Raw genomic sequence first — 25,533 nt, 5'->3', positions numbered from 1 at the left:
CTACCCTCAGAATGGGAGAAAATATTTTGCAAATGAATCAATGGACAAAGGATTAATCTTCAAAATATATAAACAGCTCATGCAGCTCAATATTAAAAAAACAAAAAACCCAATACAAAAGTGGGGAGAAGACCTAATTAGACATTTCTTCAAGAAGACATACATGGCCAAGAGGCACATGAAAAGCTGTTCAACATCACTAATTATTAGACAAATGTAAATCAAAACTACAATGAGGTATCACCTCACACTGGTTAGAGTGGGCATCATCAGAAAATCTACAAACAACGAATGTTGGAGAGGGTGCGGAGAAAAGGGTACCCTCCTGCACTGTTGGTGGGAATGTAAATTGATCCAGCCACTGTGGAGAACAGTATGGAGGTTCCTTAAGAAAGTAAAAATAGAATTACCATTTGACCCAGCAATCCCACTGCTGGGCATATACCCAGAGAAAACCATAATTCAAAAAGAAACATGCACCCCAATGTTCATTGCAGCACTATGTACAACAGCCAGGTCATGGAAGCAACTTAAATGCCCATCAACAGATGAATGGATAAAGAAGATGTGGTACATACATATAATGGAATATTACTCAGCCATAAAAAGGAACGAAACTGGGTCATTTGTAGAGACGTGGATGCATCTAGAGACTGTCATAGAGTGTGAAGTAAGTAAGAAAGAGAAAAACGAATATTGTATATTAACGTATATATGTGGAATCTAGATAAATGGTACAGATGAACTGGTTTGCAAGGCAGAAATAGAGACACAGACGTAGAGAACAAATGTATGGACACAAAGGGGGGAATGTTGGGTGGTTGGGGGTGGTGGTGGGATGAATTGGGAGATTGGGATTGACATGTATACACTAATATGTAAAAAATAGATAACTAATAAGAACCTGCTCTATAAAAAGTAAATAAAATAAAGTTCAAATTAAAAAAAGAAACTAAGTCATCTCAACCAGTGTACAAAATATTAAAAGAATAACATGTATGTGCCTGAACCATCTGATGAGAGTAATAAATACAATTATTTAAATTTATTATTTTATTTTTAATTGTTTCAGTCAAACTATTATCTCTAGTTATTTCTTGAACTATTATTTCAACAAAGTTGTTATTGACTGAAATGTATTTCTAATGAATATCTTTTATATACATATTATTATGTTCATAACATATGGCTACATTTTGCCATCATGTATAAAGATAGGTTATCTTTGTATAAGTTTACAAGACATAGTTAGAAAAGTCACCCTTTTCCTACTGAAAAACCAAACAGGTGGTATGTGAGAATTCCACAAGTTGTAGAAAGAGCTTTCCCATACGTAGTCAAACCTCCATTTCAAAAGAAGTATAGAAGATGCTACCTCTTGTGGCCAAGCAGATAGTATAGATCTTGGGGGGAGGGTGGCAGCATCTCTAATTATATATTTCTCCACAAGCCTGGGACAGGAGAGCACTGATTGCAAAAACATTGCAACATTGATATTACACATGCAGTAGCATGTTTATTTAACTCACTGATTTTTTTTATTAGTTTCTGCTTTATAACAAAGTGAATCAGTCATACATATACATCTGTTCCCATATCTCTTCCCTCTTGCATCTCCCTCCCTCCCACCCTCCCCATCCCACCCCTCCAGGCGGTCACAAAGCACCGAGCTGATCTCCCTGTGCTATGCGGCTGCTTCCCACTAGCTATCTACCTTATGTTTGGTACTGTATATATGTCCATGCCTCTCTTTCGCTTTGTCACAGCTTACCCTTCCCCCTCCCCATATCCTCAAGTCCATTCTCAAGTAGGTCTGTGTCTTTATTCCTGTTTTACCCCTAGGTTCTTCATGACATTTTTTTCCCTTAAATTCCATATATATGTGTTAGCATATTTGTCTTTCTCTTTCTGACTTACTTCACTCTGAAGGACAGACTCTAGGTCTATCCACCTCATTACAAATAGCTCAGTTTCGTTTCTTTTTATGGCTGAGTAATATTCCATTGTATATATGTGCCACATCTTCTTTATCCATTCATCCGCTGATGGACACTTAGGTTGTTTCCATCTCAGGGCTATTGTGAATAGAGCTGCAATGAACATTTTGGTACATGTCTCTTTTTGAATTATGGTTTTCTCAGGGTATATGCTCATTGATTTTTAATGCTTTCCCTTGTTTTTTTCACCCTGTGGGTCCTTCTGAGACTCTTATGAAAGCTATGGCTCTCCCCCCCAGAAAAATTGATGTACTTTCTATATATGTTATTTTGCATAAGTATCAGGGGATTCACAGACACCTTAAAAAATGTGACTACTGCCTGGATTAAAAACTTCTCTTTTACCACCTGGATAGAATTTTAGCCTTAACTCAACAAAATTTGTAACATTCAACTACCTAAAGCTACTAACATTAAATTAAGCATCTTTAAGAATATATCCATGACAGCCATACTCAATGACACCATATTTTGAAGTATAAACCTTTTTTCCACTTCCCATTGTCTATTTTTTTAATTAAGGAACAAAACAGTGGGAGAAATGATATGAGTATCAGGAGGCCAATCCTGCTATGTCAGTAGCCCTACTTGAGAAACTGTACTTTGTGTGAAACTAAGTGCTCTCCAGATCTTCCCTATAAGATGTTTACTGTCCATTTTCAAGTCCCTGTCACTGTAGTCTGATATTCCTTGTGGCCACATTAGGAAAAAAGGGTTTTGAATCTAAGAACTTTACAAATACACCAATATTCATGTTTCAGAAATACTCATATTTCTGCTATTGGCAGAATAAAGCAAAGGAAGTGTGGTAATAGAGTTAGTAGAAATGGTTAATCAACAGCTCTCATACCATTTCTATATAAACTTCTTCCCATCAAGTAGGAATCATGAATATTATGTTTAACCATTATATTCTTATTACTAAGGAGAGTGCTTGGTATATTGAAGATGCTCAGTAAATATGAGTAAACTTGGAGAATGTTAAGACTGGTAAAGGAGAAAAACATACTTGTCATACTGGTAGGACCTTAGAGAAACACTAAAAGTGAACACAAGAAAGATGACTAAAAATAACATAAATGTCTACATTTGGATGCATTAGCTGGAGTTCTCCAGGATGCAGAGCCTGAGGCAAAAGTTTATATGACACTATTTTATTAGGGAGTGCAGAGGTGTGAAAAAAAAAGAGTCAGAGAGGGAAAGAGGGAGAGCAAATATAAGGAGATGAACTTATGAGTAGATATTTAATTGGTATCAAGTACAGTCTTCAGAAAGGGTCTATGAACTATTACGGCTCACATGAATGTAGTATGAGTCATAGACCATTGAGGGATAAAGAGAGAAGAATTTATCTGCTAGTGCCCACCTCCTATTGGTCCAACATTTGCCCTAGGGAGCATTAACACCTCCTCACATCCAGGTTACACACACACTAGAACCAGGTAGATCTCACTGCATCTCATGCTTCAGTGGTAATAAAGAAGCCCTAAGAGGCAATTACTATTAATCTGCCTGCTAGAGCAGTTGCTGGGCAGAGCCCAGCTGAATTGTTCTCTGAGGTGGTAGCTAGGCCAGAACAAGTGACCAAAGGCCTAGACAAGTGAGGCTAAGAGGATTTCTGGAGGCACAAATAAACATACTTTAGTACATTCATATGATGGAATACTACTCAGCAATAAAAAATATAAATTAATCATATACAGTTTTTATTATATTGAGGTATGTTCCCTCTATGCCCACTTTCTGGAGAGTTTTTTTTTTAACATCTTTATTGGAGTATAATTGCTTTAGAATGGTGTGTTAGTTTCTGCTTTATAACAAAGTGAATCAGTTATACATATACATATGTTCCCATACCTCTTCCCTCTTGCATCTCCCTCCCTCCCATCCTCCTATCCCACCCCTCTAGGTGGTGACAAAGCACCGAGCTGATCTCCCTGTGCTATGTGGCTGCTTCCCATTAGCTATCTATTTTACGTTTTGTAGTGTATATATGTCCATGCCACTCTCTCACTTTGTCACAGCTTACCCTTCCCCCTCCCCATATCCTCAAGTCCATTCTCTAGTAGGTCTGTGTCTTTATTCCCATCTTGTCCCTAGGTTCTTCATGACCCTTTTTTTTTTCTTAGGTTCCATATATATGTGTTAGCATAAGGTATTTGTTTTTCTCTTTCTGATTTACTTCAGTCTGTATGACAGACTCTAGGTCCATCCACCTCACTACAAATAACTCAATTTCATTTCTTTTTATGGCTAATATTCCATTGTATATATGTGCCACATCTTCTTTATCCATTCATCTGTTGATGGATATTTAGGTTGCTTCCATGTCCTGGCTATTGTAAATAGAGCTGCAAAGAACATTTTGGTACATGACTCTTTTTGAATTATGGTTTTCTCAGGGTATATGCCCAGCAGTGGGATTGCTGGGTCATATGGTAGTTCTATTTGTAGTTTTTTAAGGAACTTCCATACTGTTCTCCATAGTGGCTGGACCAATTCACATTCCCACCAACAGTGCAAGAGGGTTCCCTTTTCTCCACAACCTCTCCAGCATTTATTGTTTGTAGATTTCTTGATGATGGCCATTCTGACTGGTGTGAGATGATATCTCACTTTAGTTTTGATTTGCATTTCTCTAATGATTAATGATATTGAGCATTCTTTCATGTGTTTGTTGGCAATCTGTATATCTTCTTTGGAGAAATGTCTATTTAGGTCTTCTGCCCATTTTTGGATTGGGTTGTTTGTTTTTTTGTTATTGAGCTGCATGAGCTGCTTGTAAATTTTGGAGATTAATCCTTTGTCAGTTGCTTCATTTGCAAATATTTTCTCCCATTCAGAGGGTTGTCTTTTGGTCTTGTTTATGGTTTTCTTTGTTGTGCAAAAGCTTTTAAGTTTCATTAGGTCCCATTTGTTTATTTTTGTTTTTATTTCCATTTCTCTAGGAGGTGGGTCAAAAACCATCTTGCTGTGATTTATGTCATAGAGTGTTGTGCCTATGTTTTCCTCTAAGAGTTTTATACTGTCTGGCCTAACATTTAGGTCTTTAATCCATTTTGAGTTTATTTTTGCATATGGTGTTAGGGAGTGTTCTAATTTCATTCTTTTACATGTACCTGTCCAGTTTTCCCAGCACCACTTATTGAAGAGTCTGTCTTTTCTCCTCTGTATATTCTTGCCTCCTTTATCAAAGATAAGGTGACCATATGTGCGTGGGTTTATCTCCGGTCTTTCTATCCTGTTCCATTGATCTATATATTCCCTTTTTGTTCCAGTACCATACAGTCGTGATTATTGTGGCTTTGTAGTATAGTCTGAGGTCACGGAGCCTGATTCCTCCAGCTCTGTTTTTCTTCTCAAGATTGCTTTGGCTATTCGGGGTCTTTTGTGTTTCCATACAAATTGTGAAATTTTTTGTTCTAGTTCTGTGAAAAATGCCCGTGGTATTTTGCTATGGATTGCATTGAATCTGTAGATTGCTTTGGGTAGTAGAGTCATTTTCACAATGTTGATTCTTCCAATCCAAGAACATGGTATATTTCCCCACCTGTCTGTATCATCTATAATTCCTTTCTACAGTGTCTTATAGTTTTCTGCAGATAGGTCTATTGTCTCCTTAGGTAGGTTTATTCCTAGGTATTTTATTCTATTTGTTGCAATGGTAAATGGGAGTGTTTTCTTGATTTCACTTTCAGATTTTTCATCATTATTGTATAGGAATCCAACAGATTTCTGTGCATTCATTTTGTATCCGGCTACTTTACCAAATTCATTGATTAGCTCTAGTAGTTTTCTGGTAGCATCTTTAGGATTCTCTATGTATAGTATCATGTCATCTGCAAACAGTGACAGCTTTACTTCTTCTTTTCCATTTGTATTCCTTTTATTTCTTTTTCTTCTCTGATTGCTGTGGCTAAAACTTCCAAAACTAGGTTGAATAAGAGTGGTGAGAGTGGGCAACCTTGTCTGGTTCCTGATCTTAGTGGAAATGGTTTTAGTTTTTCACCATTGAGAATGACGTTGGCTGTGGGGTTGTCATATATGGCCTTTATTATGTTGAGGGAAGTTGCCTCTATGCCTACATTCTGCAGAGTTTTTAATTTAAATGGGTGTTAAATTTTGTCGAAAGCTTTCTCTGCATCTATTGAGATGATCATATGGTTTTCCTCCTTCAGTTTATTAATATGATTTATCAAACTGACTGATTTGCATATATTGAAGAATCCTTGCATTCCTGGGATAAAGTCCACTTGATCATGGTTTATGATCCTTTTAATGTGCTGTTGGATTCTGTTTGCTAGTATTTTGTTGAGGATTTTTGCATCTATGTTCATCAGTGATATTGGCCTGTAATTTTCTTGCTTTGTGACTTCTTTATCTGGTTTGGTATCAGGGTGATGGTGCCCTCATAGGATGAGTTTGGGAGTGTTCCTCCCTCTGCTCGTTTTGGAAGAGTTTGAGAAGGATAGGTGTTAGCTCTTCTCTAAATATTTGACAGAATTTGCCTGTGAAGCCGTCTGGTCCTGGGCTTTTGTTTCCTGAAAGATTTTTAATCACAGTTTCAATTTCAGTGCTTGTGATTGGTCTGTTTATATTTTCTATTTCTTCCTGGTTCAGTCTCGGAAGGTTGTGCTTTTCTACTAATTTGTTCATTTCTTCCAGGGTGTCCATTTTATTGGCATATAGCTGCTTGTAGTAATCTCTCATGATTCTTTGTATTTCTTCAGTGTTGGTTGTTACTTCTCTTTTTTCATTTCTAATTCTATTGTTTTAAGTCTTCTACCTTTTTTTCTTGATGAGTCTGGTTAATGGTTTTTCAATTTTGTTTATCTTCTCAAAGAAACAGCTTTTAGTTTTATTGATTTTTGCTATTGTTTCCTTCATTTCTTTTTCATTTATTTCTGATCTGATCTTTATGATTTATTTCCTTCTGCTCACTTTGGGGTTTTTTTGTTATTCTTTCTCTAACTGCTTTAGGTGTAATGTTATGTTGTTTATTTGAGATGTTTCTTGCTTCTTGAGCTAGGACTGTATTGCTATAAATTTCCCTCTTATAACTGCTTTTGCTGCATAGCATAGGTTTTGGGTTGTTGTGTTTTCATTGTCCTTTGTTTCTAGGTAGTTTTCAATTTCCTCTTTTATTTCTTCAGTGATCTCTTGGTTCTTAAGTAGTGTACTGCTCAGTCTTCATGTGTTTGTATATTTTACAGATTTCTTTCATGTAATTGATATCTAGACTCATAGTGTTGTGGTCCAAAAAGATACTTGATACCATTTCAATTTTCCTAAATTTACCAAGGCTTGATTTGTGACCCAAGATATGATCTATCCTGGAGAATGTTCCATGAGCACTTGAGAAGAAAGTGCATTCTTTTGTTTTTGGATGTAATGTCCTATAAATATTAATTAAGTCCATCATGTTTAACGTATCATTTAAAGCTTGTGTTTATTTATTTTCATATTGGATGATGCGTCTATTGGTGAAAGTGGGGTGTTAAAGTCCCCTACTATGATTGTGTTAGTATCGATTTTCCCTTTTATGGCTGTTAGCATTTGCCTTATGTATTGAGGTGCTCCTATGATGGGTGCATGAATATTGACAATTGTTATGTCTTCTTGGATTGATCCCTTGATCATTATGTAGTGTCCTTCTTTGTCTCTTGTAATAGTCTTTATTTTAAAGTCTGTTTTGTCTGATATGAAAATTGCCACTCCAGTTTTCTTTTAATTTCCTTCTCCATGGTATATCTTTTTCCATCCCCTCACTTTCAGTCTGTATGTGTTCCTAGGTCTGAAGTGGGTCTCTTGTAGACAGCATATATATGTGTCTTGTTTTTGTATCAATTCAGCCAGTCTATGTCTTTGGTTGGAGCATTTATTCCATTTCCATTTAAGGTAATTATTGATATATATGTTCCTATTACCATTTTGTTAATTGTTTTGGGGTTTTTATTGTAGACCTTTTCCTTCCCTTGTGTTTCTTGCCTGGAGAATTTCCTTTAGCATTTGCTGTAAGGCTAATTTTGTAATGCTGAACTCTCTTAGGTTTTGCTTCTCTGTAACAGTTTTAATTTCTCCATCAAATCTGAATGAGATCCTTGCTGGGTAGAGTAATCTTGGTTGTAGGTTTTTCACTTTCATCACTTTCAATATGTCCTGCCAGTCCCTTCTGGCTTTCAGTTTCTTCTGAAAGATCAGCTGTTAACCTTATGGGGATTCCCTTGTATGTTATTTGTTGTTTTTCCCTTGCTGCTTTTAATATGTTTTCTTTGTATTTAATTTTTGATAATTTGATTAATATGTCTTGGCATGTTTCTCCTTGGATTTATCCTGTATGGGACTCTCTGTGCTTCTTGGACTTGATTACCTATTTCCTTTCCCATATTAGGGAAGTTTTCAACTTTAATATCTTCAAATATTTTCTCAGTCCCTTTTTTTTTTTTCTCTTCTTCTTCTGGGACCCCTATAATTCAAATGTTGGTGCATTTAATGTTGTCCCAGAGGTCTCTGAGAACGTCCTTAATTCTTTTCATTCTTTCTTCTTTATTCTGCTCTGTAGTAGTTATTTCCACCATTTTATCTTCCAGGTCACTTATCCATTTTTCTGCCTCAGTTATTCTGCTGTTGATTCCTTCTAGAGACTTTTCAATTTCATTTAATGTGTTGCACATCATTGTTTGTTTGCACTTTAGTTCTTCTAGGTTCTTGTTAAACGTTTATTGTATTTTCTCCATTCTATTTCCAAGATTTTGGATCATCTTTACTATCATTACTCTGAATTCTTTTTCAGGTAGACCACCTATTTCCTCTTCATTTGTTTGGTCTGGTGGGTTTCTACCTTGCTCCTTCATCTGCTGTGATTCTCTGTCTTCTCATTTTGCTTAACTTACTGTGTTTGGAGTCTCCTTTTTGCAGGCTGCAGGTTTGTATTTCCCGTTGTTTTTGGTGTCTGCCCCCTGTGGCTAAGGTTGATTCAGTGGGTTGTGTAGGCTTCCTGGTGGAGGGGACTAGTACCTGTGTTCTCATGGATGAGGCAGGAGCTTGTCTTTCTGGAGGGCAGGACCGCATCCAGTGGTGTGTTTTGGGGTGTCTGTGACCTTATTATGATTTTAGGCAGCCTTTCTGCTAATGTGTGGGGTTGTGTTTCTGTCTTGCTAGTTGTTTGGCATAGGGTGTCCAGCCCTGTAGGTTGCTGATTGTTACGTGGAGCTGGGTTTTAGTGGTGAGATGGAGATCTCTGGGAGAGCTTTTGCCGTTTGATATTACGTGGAGCCAGCAAGTCTCTGTTGGGCCAATGTCCTGAACTCGGCTCTCCCATCTCAGAGGCACAGGCCTGACACCCGGCTGGAGCACCAACACCCTCCCAGCCACAGGGATCAGAAGAAAAGGGAGAAAAAAAGAAAGAAAACAATAAAATAAAATAAAAGTTATTAAAATAAAAATTTAGTAAAAATAAAAAAACTAAAAAGTAAATTTAAAAAAGTAGCAACCAAACCAAAAAACAAATGCAGCAATGATAACAAGCGCTAAAAACTATACTAAAAAAAAAACAACAACAAAAAAACGGACAGTCAGAACCCTAGGACAAATGCTAGAAGTATACACACAAAAAGTATACACACAAAATCACACAAAGACTGATACACATATACACTCACAAAAAGAGAAGAAGGAAAAAAATATATATATATCATTGCTTCCAAGGTCCACTACCTCTATTTTGGGATGATTCGTTGTCTATTCAGGTATTCCACAGATGCAGTGTACATCAAGTTGATTATGGAGATTAAACCCGCTGCTTATGAGGCTGCTGGGAAAGATTTCCCTTTCTCTTCTTTGCTCACACAGCTCTTGGGGTTGGTTCTGCTCTGGATTTGGTCCCGCCTCTGCGTGTAGGTCACCAGAGGGACGGGGTTAAAGGAGCAGCTGATTCAGGGTCTCTGGCTCACTGAGGCTGGGGGGAGGGAGGGGTACAGAATGTGGGGCAAGCCTGCGGTGGTAGAGGCCGGTGTGATGTTGCAACAGGCTTAGGTGCTCCGTGTGTTCTCCTGGGGAAGTTGTCCCTGGATCACGGGACCCTGGCAGTGGCAGGCTGCACAGGCTCCCGGGAGGGGAGGTATAGATAGTGACCTGTGCGTACAAACAGGCTTCTTGGTGGCTGCAGCAGCAGCAGACTTAGCGTTTCATGCCTGTCTCTGGTGTCCACGCTAATAGCCACAGCTCGTGCCCATATCTGGAACTTGTTTAGGTGATGCTCTGAATCCCCTCTCCTCGTGCACCCTGCAACAATGGTCTCTTGCCTCTTAGTTAGGTCCAGACTTTTTCCCTGACTCCCTCCCAGCTAGCTGTGGTGCACTAGCCCCCTTCAGGCTGTGTGCACGGAGCCAACCTCAGTCCTCTCCCTGGGATCTGACCTCTGAAGCCAGAGCCTCTGTACCATTTTAAATGTTTGAAACAAATATCGTGGATATTATTCATAAAAACAATGCTTAAATTTTATTTTGCTTCCTGAGGGCTGGCTGTGAGGTGGGGTATAATCCTTTACTCAGCTGGAGATGCAAGTGGGACAGGATTTCAATTGTTGAATATCCCGTAAGGAAGGTGGCTAGTGATCCAAATCACAGCATCCAGGGTAATAATGCCTTTAATCTGGGCTGGTATCAATATTCAAAGGGCAAGGTATGAAAAACAGGGTAGCAAAGGTTCCATGGAAGTAATGAAAGTTATGACATTTCAGGAATTCTGTGCTTTTTGTTTTTTTTTAATTTTATTTATTTATCTTTGGCTGCATTGGGTCTTCATTGCTGCGCGCGGGCTTTCTGTAGTTGCGGCGAGCTGTGGCTACTTTTTGTTGTGGTGCATGGGCTTCTCATTGCAGTGGCTTCTCTTGTTGCGGAATGCAGGCTCTACGCGCATGGGCTTCAGTAGGTGTGGCACGCAGGCTCAGTAGTTGTGGCACACAGGCTTAGTTGCTCCACGGCATGTGGGATCTTCCCAGACCAGGGCTTGAACCCACGTCCCCTGCATTGGCAGGCAGATTCTTAACCACTGCACCACCAGGGAAGCCCTGGAATTCTGTGTTTGATGTAAGCCTCTAGATATGGTAGGGGAAAGGTGAAAGGGTCTGACACACAGAGGAAAGAGACAAAAAATGGCTACAAAGTTATTAAGGCATGAATTATGTAAATCAGAGCTCCAGTCCAAGCTGAAACAGTAGTAGAAATCAGGAAGTCTACAGGTCGCCAGCTCAACAGAAGGCACAGGCTATACTTGGTAGCAAGACAGGTTTTGACCCATCTTCTAGTATCTCATAAGGTAACAAGCTTAGGAAGGATTTGTTCAGATGCAATGTGAGGCTGAGCTGGGCAAAGCTGGGACAAGCAATGATCTATATTACCTGTGTTTACATCAAGTAGGATTGCAAAGCAAAAAAGTCTGACTACATATGTCTTTGATTGTGATTTGGTTTTTCTCAACATTTTAACATTTCTAAGATTGGTATCTAATTTCAAATCAGATATATGTCTTTCATTTGAAAATCTTCCCACCTCTGTACAAAGGCTTCACTGATTAAATTGATGGTCAAATTGGTTTCTTAAAAATAATCACTAAGACTATATATGTTTCTCTTCCTAGTGTTTTTTCCTATGTATTAGCACTCCTTTAAATTTAAAAATAAAAAAGAAAATTAATACATCAAACTAAAAATCTTCTGCACTGCAAGGAAAATCATCAACAAAATGAAAAGGCAACCCACTGAATGGTAGACAACATTTGCAAATCATATATCTGATAAAGGGATTATATCCAAAATATATAAAGAATTCATAAAACCCAATAGCAAAAAAACCCAAACAATCCAATTAAGAAATGGATAGAGGATCTGAATAGATATTTTTCCAAAGAAGACATGCAGATAGACAACAGGTACATGAAAAGATGCTCAACATCATTAATCATCAGGGAAATGCAAATCAAAACCACAATGAGATATCACCTCATACCTGTCAGAACGGCTATTATCCAAAAGACAACAAATCACAAGTGTTAGTGAGGGTGTGGATTAAAGGGAACCCTGTGCACTGTTGGTGGGAATATAAATTGGTGAAGTAATTATGGAAAATAGTATGGAGGTCCCTCAAAAAATTAAAAATAACTCTCCCTCCTGCCACCTCCCCTGGCCCTCTCACGCTGTGCGGTTTCTCTGATGCAAGACTGTCCTGGCCCAGATATGGCTCGTGGACAGCAGAAGATTCAGTCTCAGCAGAAATATGCCAAAAAGCTGGACAAAAGAAGAAACAATGACCAAAAGGCTGCTGCCAAAGCTGTCTTAATATATATCTGCACTGTCTGTAAGACACAAATGACAGACCCTAAGACCTTCAAGCAGCACTTAGAGAGCAAGCATCATAAGACTCCACTTCCTCCAGAATTAGCTGATGTTCAGGCATAAAGTTGTTTACAGGGGAATTTGTGACACCTTTGACTCTTCTCCTGTCTGAGACCTTAGGTAAAAAACCTGCAACTGCTTTTCTAACAAACTTGATCAGCAAAAATAAAGGGGCCACAGAAACACTCATTTTTATGCTGTTCCCTTTTGGGCTTCATGCAAAGACAATTCTGTGCAAATGAACAGTTAATTCTGATTTGGGAATCTGAAAATCAGTCCATCCTTGTTATAAAAAATTTTTTACAATTGTAATTATATTGATGTTCATATTGTATAAAATAACTCATTTAATAAAGTAGTACTTTGATTTTACAACATCACAGGATAAATGGTTCTAGAAATTCTGTTCTAACTTTCTACATTATTTGCCTTATAAAAATCTAATGAATTCATCAGCTAGAATTGCAAGCACAATTCTTTTTTTTATTATTAGTTTCTGCTTTATAACAAAGTGAATCAGTCATACATATACATCTGTTCCCACATCCCTTCCCTCATGCATCTCCCTCCCTCCCACCCTCCCCATCCCACCCCTCCAGGTGGTCACAAAGCACCGAGCTGATCTCCCTGTGCTCTGCGGCTGCCTCCCACTATCTATCTACCTTACGTTTGGTAGTGCACAATTCTTATCTCCCTTTCTAATTCAGGGGCATGTTCATAGTTAAACTAGAGCAGGCTCATTCATTAAATTTGTGCACACGATTTTATTGGAAGCTGCTGACCTAGGTGAAGAATGACTTATCTGTTTGCCTTAGTATATTGCAATCATGTGTCATTTTCCCCTCTGATTGTTTCTTGTGATTGAGGTTGGAATATTTAAACTTGCTGTGTGACCTGGCTATACCTGCCAGCCAGGTATGGCCTGTAGATAACTGATAAATTCCTTAAAGTGGTTGGATTGTCAGTGAGCCCGTCTGAAAAATTAGGTTCTGAAGTATATGCCACAATGAAGTAATCAGCCTATTGTTCAATACAAAATATGACAGAACATATGTGGACTGGTAAATATCTTTTATAAATTATACTTGATTCTTTGAAAATTGTTCAAGTTCTTTCATTTAAAATTGAAACTCATAATTTTTGAAGGGGTTTTTGAAGTTAATTACAATTTGGCCAATTTATGAATGGATTTTGCATTAACAGAAAGATGAGAATGGCTTGTGACTGGGTTAATTCCCAGAACCTTCTCCTTCCTTTCCTTTTTAAGTGAGTAGCTGGTTTTTACTTTGTGCTGTTCCTAAAATCAAAGGCTGTGTACGGTGTGACTTCCGTCTGAACTAGAAAGGTATTAAAATAGGCCAATATCCACATTTTTTTTGGCTCTAAGGATGGGAAGTGGGTCGGTTCCGATGAATGAGGTAAATCCTACCCAGTTAAAACAGACTAATTTAGGTTTCTTCTAATTTGCTTTTGCCAACTATTAATACAAACGAAACTGCTGTAATTCAGTTTAAATTTAAAGTTGACAGAATAGGAAGAACACTCAAATATTTACTGGTAATTGCTTAGAGCCACAAATCTGATCCTGTGGATTACAAAATGCATTCCCTCTTTCTGCTGTAACTCATCACTGCATTTGTTTTGTGGCTATACATATTCTGCCCACTTTGTTTGTCTTCACTGTAAGTTTAAAATAAGATATTTCCAAGGAAAAGCTTCAGGGGTGATAATTTCTTAGTAACTCCTATTCTTATACTCTTACTTTAAAATAGTCATTTTTTTCATGTATTTGATTTCTTCAGTTTCAGATTTATTATTTGTTAATTCCCAATATGTTGGTTACCAGAACATTAGAGTTGACCTAATTGCTTATAGTGGTTATTAACAGAGGTTCTGGTTAAATTACAGTTTAAAAGTTTTTAAAAGTGCCTTGAGCATTTGTATGTTTATATTAGTAATAAATCATTTAAAAACCTTTCACAAGTTTTGATTTTTTTTTCATTTGCTTTACTGACTAATTCAGAATAAAAGCTTTATGTTCTTGTAAAAAAAAATTAAAAATAGAACTACAATATGACCCAGAGAGTCCACTTCTGGCTATCTGAAGAAAACAAAAACACTATTTAAAAAGATATGCGCACCCCTATGTTCATTGCAGCATTATTTTCAATAGGCAAGGTATGGAAAAAACCTAAGTGTTCAATGATGGATGAATGGATAAAGAAATTGCGGTATTTATACACACATACACACACACATATACACACATACTGGAATACTATTCAGACATAAAAAAGAATGAAATCTTGCCCTTTGTGACAACATGAATGAATCTTGAGAGCATTATGCTACGTGAAATAAGTCAGACAAAGAAAGACAATAATTATATATGAATTTAAACAACAACAACAAGAAACCAAGCTCATAGATACAAAGAACAGATTGGTGGTTGTCAGAGGTGGGAGATGGGTGGGAGGGAGGAATGGGTCAAGGTGGTCAAAAGGTATAAATTTCTGGTTATAAAATAATTAAGCCATGAGGATGTAATGTACAGCATGATGACTGTAGTTAATAATACTGTATTGTATGTTGGAAAGTTGCTAAGAAACTAGATCTTAAAAGTCTTTATCATAAGAAAAAAAACTTTTTTAAAAACTGTGTATGGTAACAGGTGTTAACCAGACTTGTGGTGATCATTTCACAACACATATAAATAGAGAAACATTATGTTATACACTGGAAACTAGTATAATGTTACATGTCAATTACACGTCAATTAAAAAATCCCCTCAAAACCAAAAACACAAAATGAAGATTATCCTCTCTCTTGATATGTTCTTCCTTAAAGATACACATGTACAAATCTCTCCAATTAAAATCAACAGAAAAACCTCTCCTTGGATGCTGTGTTTCCATCTAGCTACAATCACCTCTCTCATTCCCTTCAGAGTCAAGTTCCTGGAAAGAAAAGAATATAGTTTCTGCTTATTATTTCCTACTACCTACTTAAAATAAAACCATTCTAGCCAAAAGTCATCTATCTATGACCCAATTGCCACATCCAGCAGCCTATTTTTAGTCCTCATTGTACTCAACAATTCTGTAGCATTTAATGCTGTTGGCCAATTTCTTCTCTTAAAACTGTCCTTTTTAAGAATGCCACTTACATGGAGTCTCATTTTAATTTAACCCTGTTTCCATTTCTGGCTTTTCTTCCTTTGGCCACCCACTAAACATTGGTATTCTGTAGTGCCCAGCCTTGGACCTCTTCTTTTCTAACAGTACATGTTCTCCTTGAGCTATCTCTTTAATTTCTATAGTTTTAGCCACTACCTGTTATGCTGATGACTCAAGAATCTCTATATTTAGCCCAAATCACTTTCCTGAACCCCAAATCCATTAATCTATGGATATCTATTAAGTTAGTAGATTTCCATCTCTCTGTAGACTTGTCACCCAGGCACAGGAAAACATTAACATGTTCAAAGGTAAGTTAACTTTTCCCTTAAACCTTGGTCTCATCCAAAATCTTAGTGACTGTCACCACAATCCAGTTCTTACTGATCTGAGAAAGAAATTTAGCAGTCCTTTCAGATTTTTCCTTTATCTTCACGTTCTACAACTTTCCAGCCATCAATTCATATAGATTCCACTTGTTTAACATGCCTGTAATTTACTCCCCTTTTCTCTTCCTATTGTTACTGCCTCAGTTCAGCCCTCACAATCTCCTTCTCTTTCACGATCCCTACAGTTCATGCTCTATACTGCTGCCACACAGATCTGCCAAACAGATCTTTCTAAATGGAACCTGGAATACATTGCTGGCTCTGTCTTTTAGAGGAGAGGGATATTTTCACTTTTCAATCCAGAGAAACCTCCACACAGCCTCTTAGGTAAAGGATTTACAAATCAAGTAAATCAGTTTACAGATAATTGACCAAACCAGGTCACTTAACTAGCGAATGAGGTCACTATGTTAAAAATGCAGGCCTGCCACCATCTTCTTCTCCTCTCCTTTTTCCCCATTATTATGATGTATAGAAATATGACACTTTTAGGTTGAGAGGCCAGCTGGTAGGCTGGTAGCAAGTCTGAATTTGGAGCTTTATTTTCTAATTAAAAAAGGAACACACACTCATGGTAACAAATGAAACAATACAATAATATAACATAAGCAGAGCAAGTTGTGGCAGACACTATTAGTTGGATAATCCAATAATTTCTCCAACTCTCTTCTCCTTTATAAGAACTGTTTTCTCTTACAGAATCCAGAAAGCCTAAATAGTTGTTTACACAGGTTTTCTCACTGCTAGAGTTGTCCCAACTTCGGCCAATGAGATATAAGGAAAGTATGACGAAAGTTTCTGGGAAAGCTTTGGCATTCCCAATGAAAAGGGGAGGAATAGCTAATACTATCTCTTCCCTTTCCTTGAACATGATGATCCTGATATTTGGATCTGTTACAGCCATCTTGAAACATGAGGCAACATGCATGAGAATAGTAGGAAAGTGGAGACAGAGTTAGAGTCTGCATCCTTGATTGCACCAACTGACAATCTCTAGACTTGTATGAGAAAAATAAACATTGACCTGTCAAGCTCCTGTCAGTCAAGTTTCTCTTACTTATAGCTAAAATCACAATAACCATCTCCACTCTGTCCACTTCCTACCTTCCAGATGATACCACCCCTGAGTCAACAGTGGTGAATCCTTTCATACTTTCTCTTGGCTCATGCAAAATATAAAAGCACATGTGCACATAAATACCCTGCTGTCACTTTTCTCACTAACCAACATATCATGGATATCTCTGAAAGTCAGTAGATATTGATCTTTTAGCCTTTTTTCTAACCTACATACACACATATTTTACATAAATAGGATGATCTATCTGCTTTTTATATTTCAATTTTTTTCTCTCTCTTTTTTTTTGCCCCACTGGCCTGCCCCCTCCCTGCTCTCTGTAGACTTGCTCCTCCTCCCACTTTCCCCTGTCTCATTTCTTGTAGTGTTCCATCTTGCACCTTACCATTTCCTCTGTGAGGCCTGATCATTGTCCTTTTTTTACTCTACCCTCTGTAAACATTCCACCTCTTCCTTTATGACCCTACCCTTTTTATACCTTCCATAATACCTATATTGACTATCTACATATGTCCCCCTTCATTACATTTCTAAGACCCTTGTGGGCATGGATTATGTTTTATTTATGTTTCCTAATCCAGAACTTAGAGGGAAGAATAGAAATAGGATCAGGGAGATAAGCGGAGAGGAAATTTAAGACAAGGAGACAATTTGGGGAAATCATGGAGTTTGTGGATGAGGCACCTGTCAATCTGACTGGATGACAGCTTTTCCAATAAGGAGTAGGAAATATTCCTTGAGAGCTAAGGTGGGTCATTTGCTACTGGTCAGGAATGGGCAAAGTATAGCCTATGTAATAAACACGACCTGCTATCTGTATTTTTTTGCAACTAAAATTTCAGTGGAACGCAGCCATGCTCATTGGTCTATGTATTGTGTATGGCTATATTTTTGTGCCACCATAGCAGAACTAAGTAGTTGTGACAGAGACTGTACAGTCATCAAAGCCTACTACAGTACAGGTCACTGCATGTCAGCCTGAAATGTCTCATTATGTTCCTGAATGGAATATAGCATTGCTAATTTCCACACAATCAACAAATGTTTATTGAGTGAACAAAGCATTATTTCAGGCCTTGGGGATTTTCTTAGTCTGCTTGGGCTGTGATAACAAAATACCATAGACTGGGGAGCTTAAACAATAGTCATGTATTTCTCACAGTTCTGGAGGCTGGGAATCCAAGATCAGGGTGCTAGCATGGTTGGGTTCTGGTGAAAAACCTCTTCTTGACTTGCAAACACTCATCTTCTCATTGTGTGCTCACATGGCCTTTCCTATGCAGGTGTGGAAAGAGATCTCTCTCTCTTCCTTTTCTTATAAGGCAGCCAATCCTATCAGATTAGGATGCCACCCTTATGACTTCATTTAACCTTAATTACCTCCTAAAAACCCTATCTTCAAATACAGTCACAGAAGTGGTTAGAGCTTCAAGAAATGAATTTTGGGGGGATACAATTCAGTCCATATCAGGGATATAGAAGGCACTAGGGATGTTGCAGTGAACATATGAAGCAATTAAATCCTCTGAACTAATTCTTTAAAAAAGAAAAAAAAATGTGAAGAAGAGATAGTTTCAAGAATGTGAGTGCTAAATGGTACAAAGAGGCAATAATTAAGGCATGGGGTACCAAGGTCCTGAAACAGAGTGGTTGTGTTGAGAATTTAAGGCATTTTGAAAGCAAAATCAGCAAAAGCTAATTCTCATTTGAATGGAGGAGGACACACTGGTTTCATAATGAATAATTTTGATTTTTTTCCTCATAAATCTTAAAATCTTTGAATTCACAATTTCATTTTGATTTGCATTCCCCTATTTCTTTTGAACACTTTAAAAAGAAGTCAAAGATCTTAGTTTCTGACTTCCAGGCAGGTGAGAAGTACCATTGGGCCATGACACGAAGAACATAGCTCTATATCAAAAGCCATTTTGAAGCCTCCAGCAACAATCCCTACACCCGTCAATCAGTTCCAGATCCACTAAATCCAGTTACTTCTAAGCCACAGCATGTCACACATTACTTTAGAGAGCAAAGTGGTCTTTTTCAGTCTTTTCTCTTCTTTACTGAACCTCTTGGGCTCTTTTCTTGCCTTATTCCATTCTCCTTAATTTTCTTTTGTTTCTCTGTCACAGAAAAACTTTTATATATTAATTAAATTTGTTCCAAATATTGGTTATCCATAACCCTTCTTCTCCATTCAGGTAGAAACAGATAATGTTCAACTGCCTCAAAGAATGGATGACACAGCAGTATGTAGATAAAAAAGGAATTAAATTATTAAATATTTGGTATTTGAGTTTCAAAAGCCTAGGATTCTGAGTATAAATGATAGATTTAGAAGACCTTTTTCCTACTCCTCCTATCCCTTTAAACTCAACACATACTAGATAAAGATTTTATGGGACTGGAGCAAGAGCCTATTGGATCTCCAAAAAGGTACTCTACGACATGTTCACCTTAGCTTAAAACTGGAAGGAGTATGATAGGACAGAAAATACCATCAGGTTTAGGGTCTGGATAGCAGGAAACCTGTAACTTCCAATCTCTAGAATATAGTCTAAGGAGGAAGCAAGGTCTCAGAAGTCTCTTATGTTTAGCATGGTAAGGGAGCAGCATAGAATGGCATTTATCTGGCACCAAGTAGACAGTAAAGATCTTTCAGTCAATACAAGAAAGAAAATAGATACCTTTCTTTCTCAGTCTTTCTGAGTATAAGCTCAGTAGGCCAAATTCCACCCCACCTTCAACATGCTGACACTTGGAAGGTTCTAGAAACTTAGAACATAGACCTAGAGATAAAAAGAGGAGAAAGGCTTGACCGATTAAGATTTAGTTTCTAGCCTCCAATAGAAAGGGGGCTCAAAATAGAAATTTAAATTCATTCATTTATTCAACAAGTATCCACTGTGTACTTATATGTACAAATAACTTTTAATAAAAAATAAAGCTACATTCCCTGAATATCTGAGTTTGTGGATTATGAGTCATTCCTAGAACATATTATTCACTTTCTTACCTTTTCCTTATATCATTTAATTTCTTCACATACACTTGAAGTACATCTGCTTTTCTCTAAATCTTATCTATTGCCTTTATCTCATACCTGACACAAAGTCCATGCTATGTCACAGAAAAAGTTCAGATATTAAAGTTATCAGAAAAACACATGATTAAGAAACAGCATATGTAAGTTACTTTAAATGTACAGACATATATATTACAGAATTCTCTTCATTCCTGATTCTTAAAAAATGTAAGTTTTTATAAATGTCATTGTTGTGTCATAAGAATCTGTATTTCTAGTTTCAGAATATGACTCCAAATTTGCATAAATACATATTCCAAATCTGACAGTTTTGGACTTCTAACATATGCTAGTGCTAGCTTCCATATCAGTCATCAAAAATATATTTTAAGAAACAACTGGAAAAGTTTCTTACATCACCAAAAAAGATTTTTGGTCAATATGGGGAACAAATCAAACGCAGTAAGTCTCCCTCCAGTATTAATTAAATAAAAATGTTAGATTAACTGTTCAAAAGCCTAACACATATGTTGTGGATATAGCTTGGGAGTCAAGGCTCTAAGCTCTATGTATAGCAATGAGCTAAAAAGGCTGTTTGGTCTGAGGAATATAGTACAGAAGCCAGCTAATCTAGACAAAGAATTGGCAGAAGGATACCATCACTCCAAACCTGCACTATTTGTAGGTGTGAGGTCTAAATTAGCACTTCCCAAGAAGCTTGGAAACCCTAAATAGAGAAAATAAAATTAAAATAAGTCCTATACTAGTGAAAGCCAAGCAAAGTCAAACACAAAACTGGCTCCAAGGGGTTTCTTCCACAACTCAGGGCCCTTGAGATTCACACAGAAACAACTCCCACTGAGAATAAGCTCACAGTCAAAAGTTACAAAGTATGTCAGAAAACAAACTGTCAATAAAAAGGTATTAGTAGATGTATGAATGGGAAGAATTCACTTTTAAAAATTTACATATAACTGAGAAATATGTAAGAAACTTTAAAATAATTGTGTTAAAAGAAATTTTAGGGACTTCCCTGGTGGCACAGTGGTTAAGAATCTGCCTGCCAATGCAGGGGACATGGGTTTGATCCCTGGTCTGGGAAGATCCCACATGCCGTGGAGCAACTAAGCCCATGAGCCACAACTACTGACCTTGTGCTCTAGAGCCTGTGAGCCAAAACTACTGAGCCCGTTTGCCACAACTACTGAAGCCTGTGTGCCTAGAGGTCGTGCTCTGCAACTAGAGAAGCCACCGCAATGAGAAGCACGCGCACTTCACTGAAGAGTAGCCCCTGCTCACCGCAACTAGATAAAGCTCGTGCGCAATGAAGACCCAATGCAGCTGAAAATAAATATAAATTAAATAAATAAATTTTAAAAATAAATTAAAAAAAGAAATTTTTAAAGAAGAATATAGTTAATTAGACAAGAATAGGATATAATAAAAATATAATAATGCAATAACTTTGTATAATGTATAATGTATAAAAATACTGAATCACTACATTGTACATCTGTAACTAAATAATATTGTAAGTCAACTACAATTCAATTAAAAATATACATATATATATATAATAAAAACAAAAAGTGAACTTGAATAAGAATCCAAATGGAGACTGTAAATATGAAAAAAGGTTAAAGAAGATAGAATTATCAAATTGGAAAATTGCTAAAGGTAAATACAGAACAATTACTCTGTAAGATTCTCAACTTATTTTAGAGAGGCAAGATAGAAACTTCCTTCTAAAAACAAACAAACTCATAGAAAAAGAGATCATTATTTATGGTTACCAGAGGCAGTTGGGGGAGGGGTAATTGGATGAAGGTAATCAAAAGGTACAAACTTCCAGGTATAAAATAAATAAATACTAGAGATGTAATATACAACATGATAAATACAATTAATACTGCTATATGTTATATATGAAAATTGTTAAGAGAATAAATCCTAGGAGTTCTTATCACAAGGAAAAATATTTTTTCCTATTTCTTTAGTTTTGTATCTATATGAAATGATGAAAATTCACAAGACCTACTGGGGTAATCATTGCATGATATATGTGAGTCAAATCATCTTACTGTATACCTTAAATGTATACAGTGCTCTATGTCAATTATATCTCAATAAACCTGGAAGAAAAATATAAGAGACAAAAGAAAAGAAAATTCCTTGAATTGAATCCTTCCAAGTATGGAGTAAGGCTATAAGGAATTTTATCAAATCATCTAATTCAGCACTAAAATCATGGTTTCTCTAAAAATCTCTTTCAAATAATATACTACATATTTCTCTAATAATTAAACTGTATTATACTCTTCTAGATTGGCAGTCCACAACTTGTGTCAAATCTGTGGGAACAATTCTGTTTTCTTTTCCTGGCTAACTTATTAAGTCACTGACTGGCTCTCTGATATGACTATTCTAAAAACTTTTCCATTTGCCATTCCTTTCAAATTCTTCCTGGATCTACAACTTCTCTTTCTCTAATGGCTTCTCACATTAAAAATAAAAAGAACCACACACACACACACAAACCCAAACACACACACACACAAAATTCCCTTAGTCTTGCAATTTGATCCAGCTACTACCTTCCCTCTCTCTCCTTCCTCTCACAGCTAAACTTCTCAAAACTGTCTCTACTTTTCATCTAACTTGATCTGTTGGCAGATTTGACAGTTATTCTCTTCTTCAAAATTTTAAATGTCTTGAAATATTCATCACTTATCTTGTGTGATTTTGTCTGTTAAGGTTTGCCTTTACCATTTGTCCTAGAGTTCTGTCTGTTCTTTTCTTTTTTTTAGTTTTGTTTGTTTTTCTTTTTATGAGTGTGTGTGTATGTTTCTTTGTGTGATTTTGTCTGTTAAGTTTTGCTTTTCCCATTTGTTTTGGGGTTCTATCTGCTCATGTTTTTTTTTTCTTCCTTTTCTTCAGAGCCATGCAGCTGGCAGGGTCTTGGTGCTCCAGCCAGATGTCAGCCCTGAGCCTCTAAGGTGGAGAGTTGAGTCCAAGACACTGGACCACCACAGACCTCCTGGCTCCACATAATATCAATCAGCGAGAGGTCTTCCAGAAATCTCTGTCTCAACACTAACAGCCAGCTCCACCCAATGGCCAGCAAGCTCAAGTGCTGGATGCTCCATGCCAAACAACTAGCAAGACAGGAACACATCTCCACCCATTAGCAGAGAGGCTGCCTAAAGTCATACTAAGTTCATGGACACACCAAAACACACGACTGGACATGGCCCAGCCCACCAGAAGGAGAATATCCAGTGCCACCCACTAGAAAACAGGCACCAGTTGCCCCAACCAGGAAGCCTACACAAGCCACTGAGCCAACCTCACCCACTGGGGGCAGACACCAAAAACAACAGGAATTATGAACCTGCAGGCAGTGAAAAGAGAACCCCAAACATAGTAAGTTAAAAAAAATGAGAAGACAGAGAAATACGCAGCAGATGAAGGAGCAAGATGAAAACCCACCAGACCAAATAAATGAAGAGGAAATAGGCAGTTTACCCAAAAAGGAATTCAGAGTAATGACAGTAAAGATGATCCAAAATCTTGGAAATAGAATGGAGAAAATATAAGAAATGTTTAACAAGGACCTAGAAGAACTAAAGAGCAAACAAACAATGACGAACAACACAATAAATTAAATTAAAAATTCTCTAGAAGGAATCATTAGCAGAATAACTGAGGCAAAAGAACAGATAAGTGACCAGGAAGATAGAAGAGTGGAGATAACTGATGCAGAGCAGAATAAAGAAAAATGAATGAAAACAATTGAGAACAGTCTCAGAGACATCTGGGATAACAATAAATGCAACAGCATTCAAATTTTAGGGGTCCCAGAAGAAGAAGGGAAAAAGAAAGGTTTTGAGAAAATATTTGAGATTACTGCAGAAAACTTCCCTAAAATGGGAAAGGATATAGTCAATCAAGCCCAGGAAGTGCAGAGAGTCCCAAACAGAATAAATCCAATGAGAAACATGCCAAGACACAAATAAATCAAACTATGAAAAATTAAACACAAAGAAAAAATATTAAAAGCAGCAAGGGAAAAGCAACAAACAACATAGAAGGGAATCTACATAAGGATAGAAGCTGATCTTTCAGCAGAAACGCTGCAATCCAGAAGGGAGTGGCAGGATGTGTTTACAGTGATGAAAGAGAAAAACCTACAACCACGATTACTCTACCCAGCAAGGATCTCATTCAGATTCAACAGAGAAATTAAAATCTTTACAGACGAGCAAGAGCCAAGAGAATTCAGCACCACCAAACCAGCTTTACAACACATGCTAAAGGAACTTCTCTAGGCGGGAAACACAACAGAAGAAAAGAATCTACAAAAACAAACCAAAACAATTAAGAAAATGGTAATAGGAACATACATATTGATAATTATCTTAAATGTAAATGGATTAAATGCTCCAACCAAAAGACAAGACTGGCTGAATGGATACAAAAACACCTGTCTATATGCTGTCTCCAAGAGACACACTACAGACCTAGGGACACACACAGACTGAAAGTGAGAGGATGGAAAAAGACATTCCATGCAAATGTAAATCAAAAGAAAGCTGGAGTAGCAATTCTCATATCAGACAAAATAGACTTTAAAATAAAGACTACTACAAGAGACAAAGAAGGACACTACATAATGATCAAGGGATCAATCCAAGAAGAAGATATAACAATTGTAAATATTTATGCACCCAATATAGGAGCAACTCAATACAAAAGGCAAATGTTAACAGCCATAAAAGGGGAAATCGACAGTAACACAAACATAGTAGGGGATTTTAACACCCCACTTTCACCAATGGACAGATCATACAAAAGGAAAATAAATAAACACAAGCTATAAATGATACAAAAGACCAGGGAAAATTAGTTGATATTTATCAGACATTCCATCCAAATACAACAGAATACACCTTCTTCTCAAGTGCGCATGGAACTTTCCCGAAGAGAGATCATATCTTGGGTGACAAATCAATCCTTGGTAAATTTAAGAAAATTGAAATCTTATCAAGGATATCTTCCAACCACAATGTTATGAGACTAGATAACAATTACAGGAATAAAACTGTAAAAAATAAAAACACATGGATGCCAAACAATATGCTACTCAATAAACAAGAGCTCACTGTAGAAATCTAAGAGAAAATTAAAAAATACCTGGAAATAAATGACAATGGAAACATGCTGACCCAAAACCTATGGCATAAATCAAAACAGTTCTAAGAGGGAAGATTATAGCAATAAAATCCTACCTCAAGAAACAAGAAAAATCTCAAATAAACAACCTAATCTTACACCTAAAGTGATTAGAAAAAGAACAAAAAAACCCCAAAGTTAGCAGAAGAAAAGAAATCATAAAGATCAAATCAGAAATAAATGAAAAAGAGGTGAAGGAAATAATAGCAAAGGTCAATAAAACGAAAAGCTGGTTCTTTGAG

The 25,533-nt window shown here is 37.0% G+C and overlaps 2 protein-coding genes across 3 annotated transcripts in view; one reads left to right on the top strand and one right to left on the bottom strand.

The window, feature by feature from the left end:
- RNF180 (ring finger protein 180) overlaps positions 1 to 25,533 on the bottom strand; it is a 277,857-nt gene that overhangs the window by 98,585 nt on the left and 153,739 nt on the right. The window lies entirely within an intron of this gene.
- LOC308616222 (zinc finger protein 706-like) lies at positions 12,232 to 12,477 on the top strand (the record flags this gene model as incomplete). Its single annotated transcript, XM_081232402.1, has 1 exon — positions 12,232 to 12,477. The coding sequence occupies one exon, from the start codon at positions 12,232 to 12,234 to the stop codon at positions 12,451 to 12,453; it is 222 nt and encodes a 73-aa protein (XP_081088528.1). The 3' UTR covers positions 12,454 to 12,477.

Source organism: Mesoplodon bidens (genome assembly GCF_964165515.1).
Source record: "Mesoplodon bidens genome assembly, chromosome: 4".
Taxonomy (NCBI): domain Eukaryota; kingdom Metazoa; phylum Chordata; class Mammalia; order Artiodactyla; family Ziphiidae; genus Mesoplodon; species Mesoplodon bidens.
The sequence above is the reverse complement of the archived record's forward strand: the minus strand, read 5'-3'. Positions and strand labels throughout refer to the sequence as shown.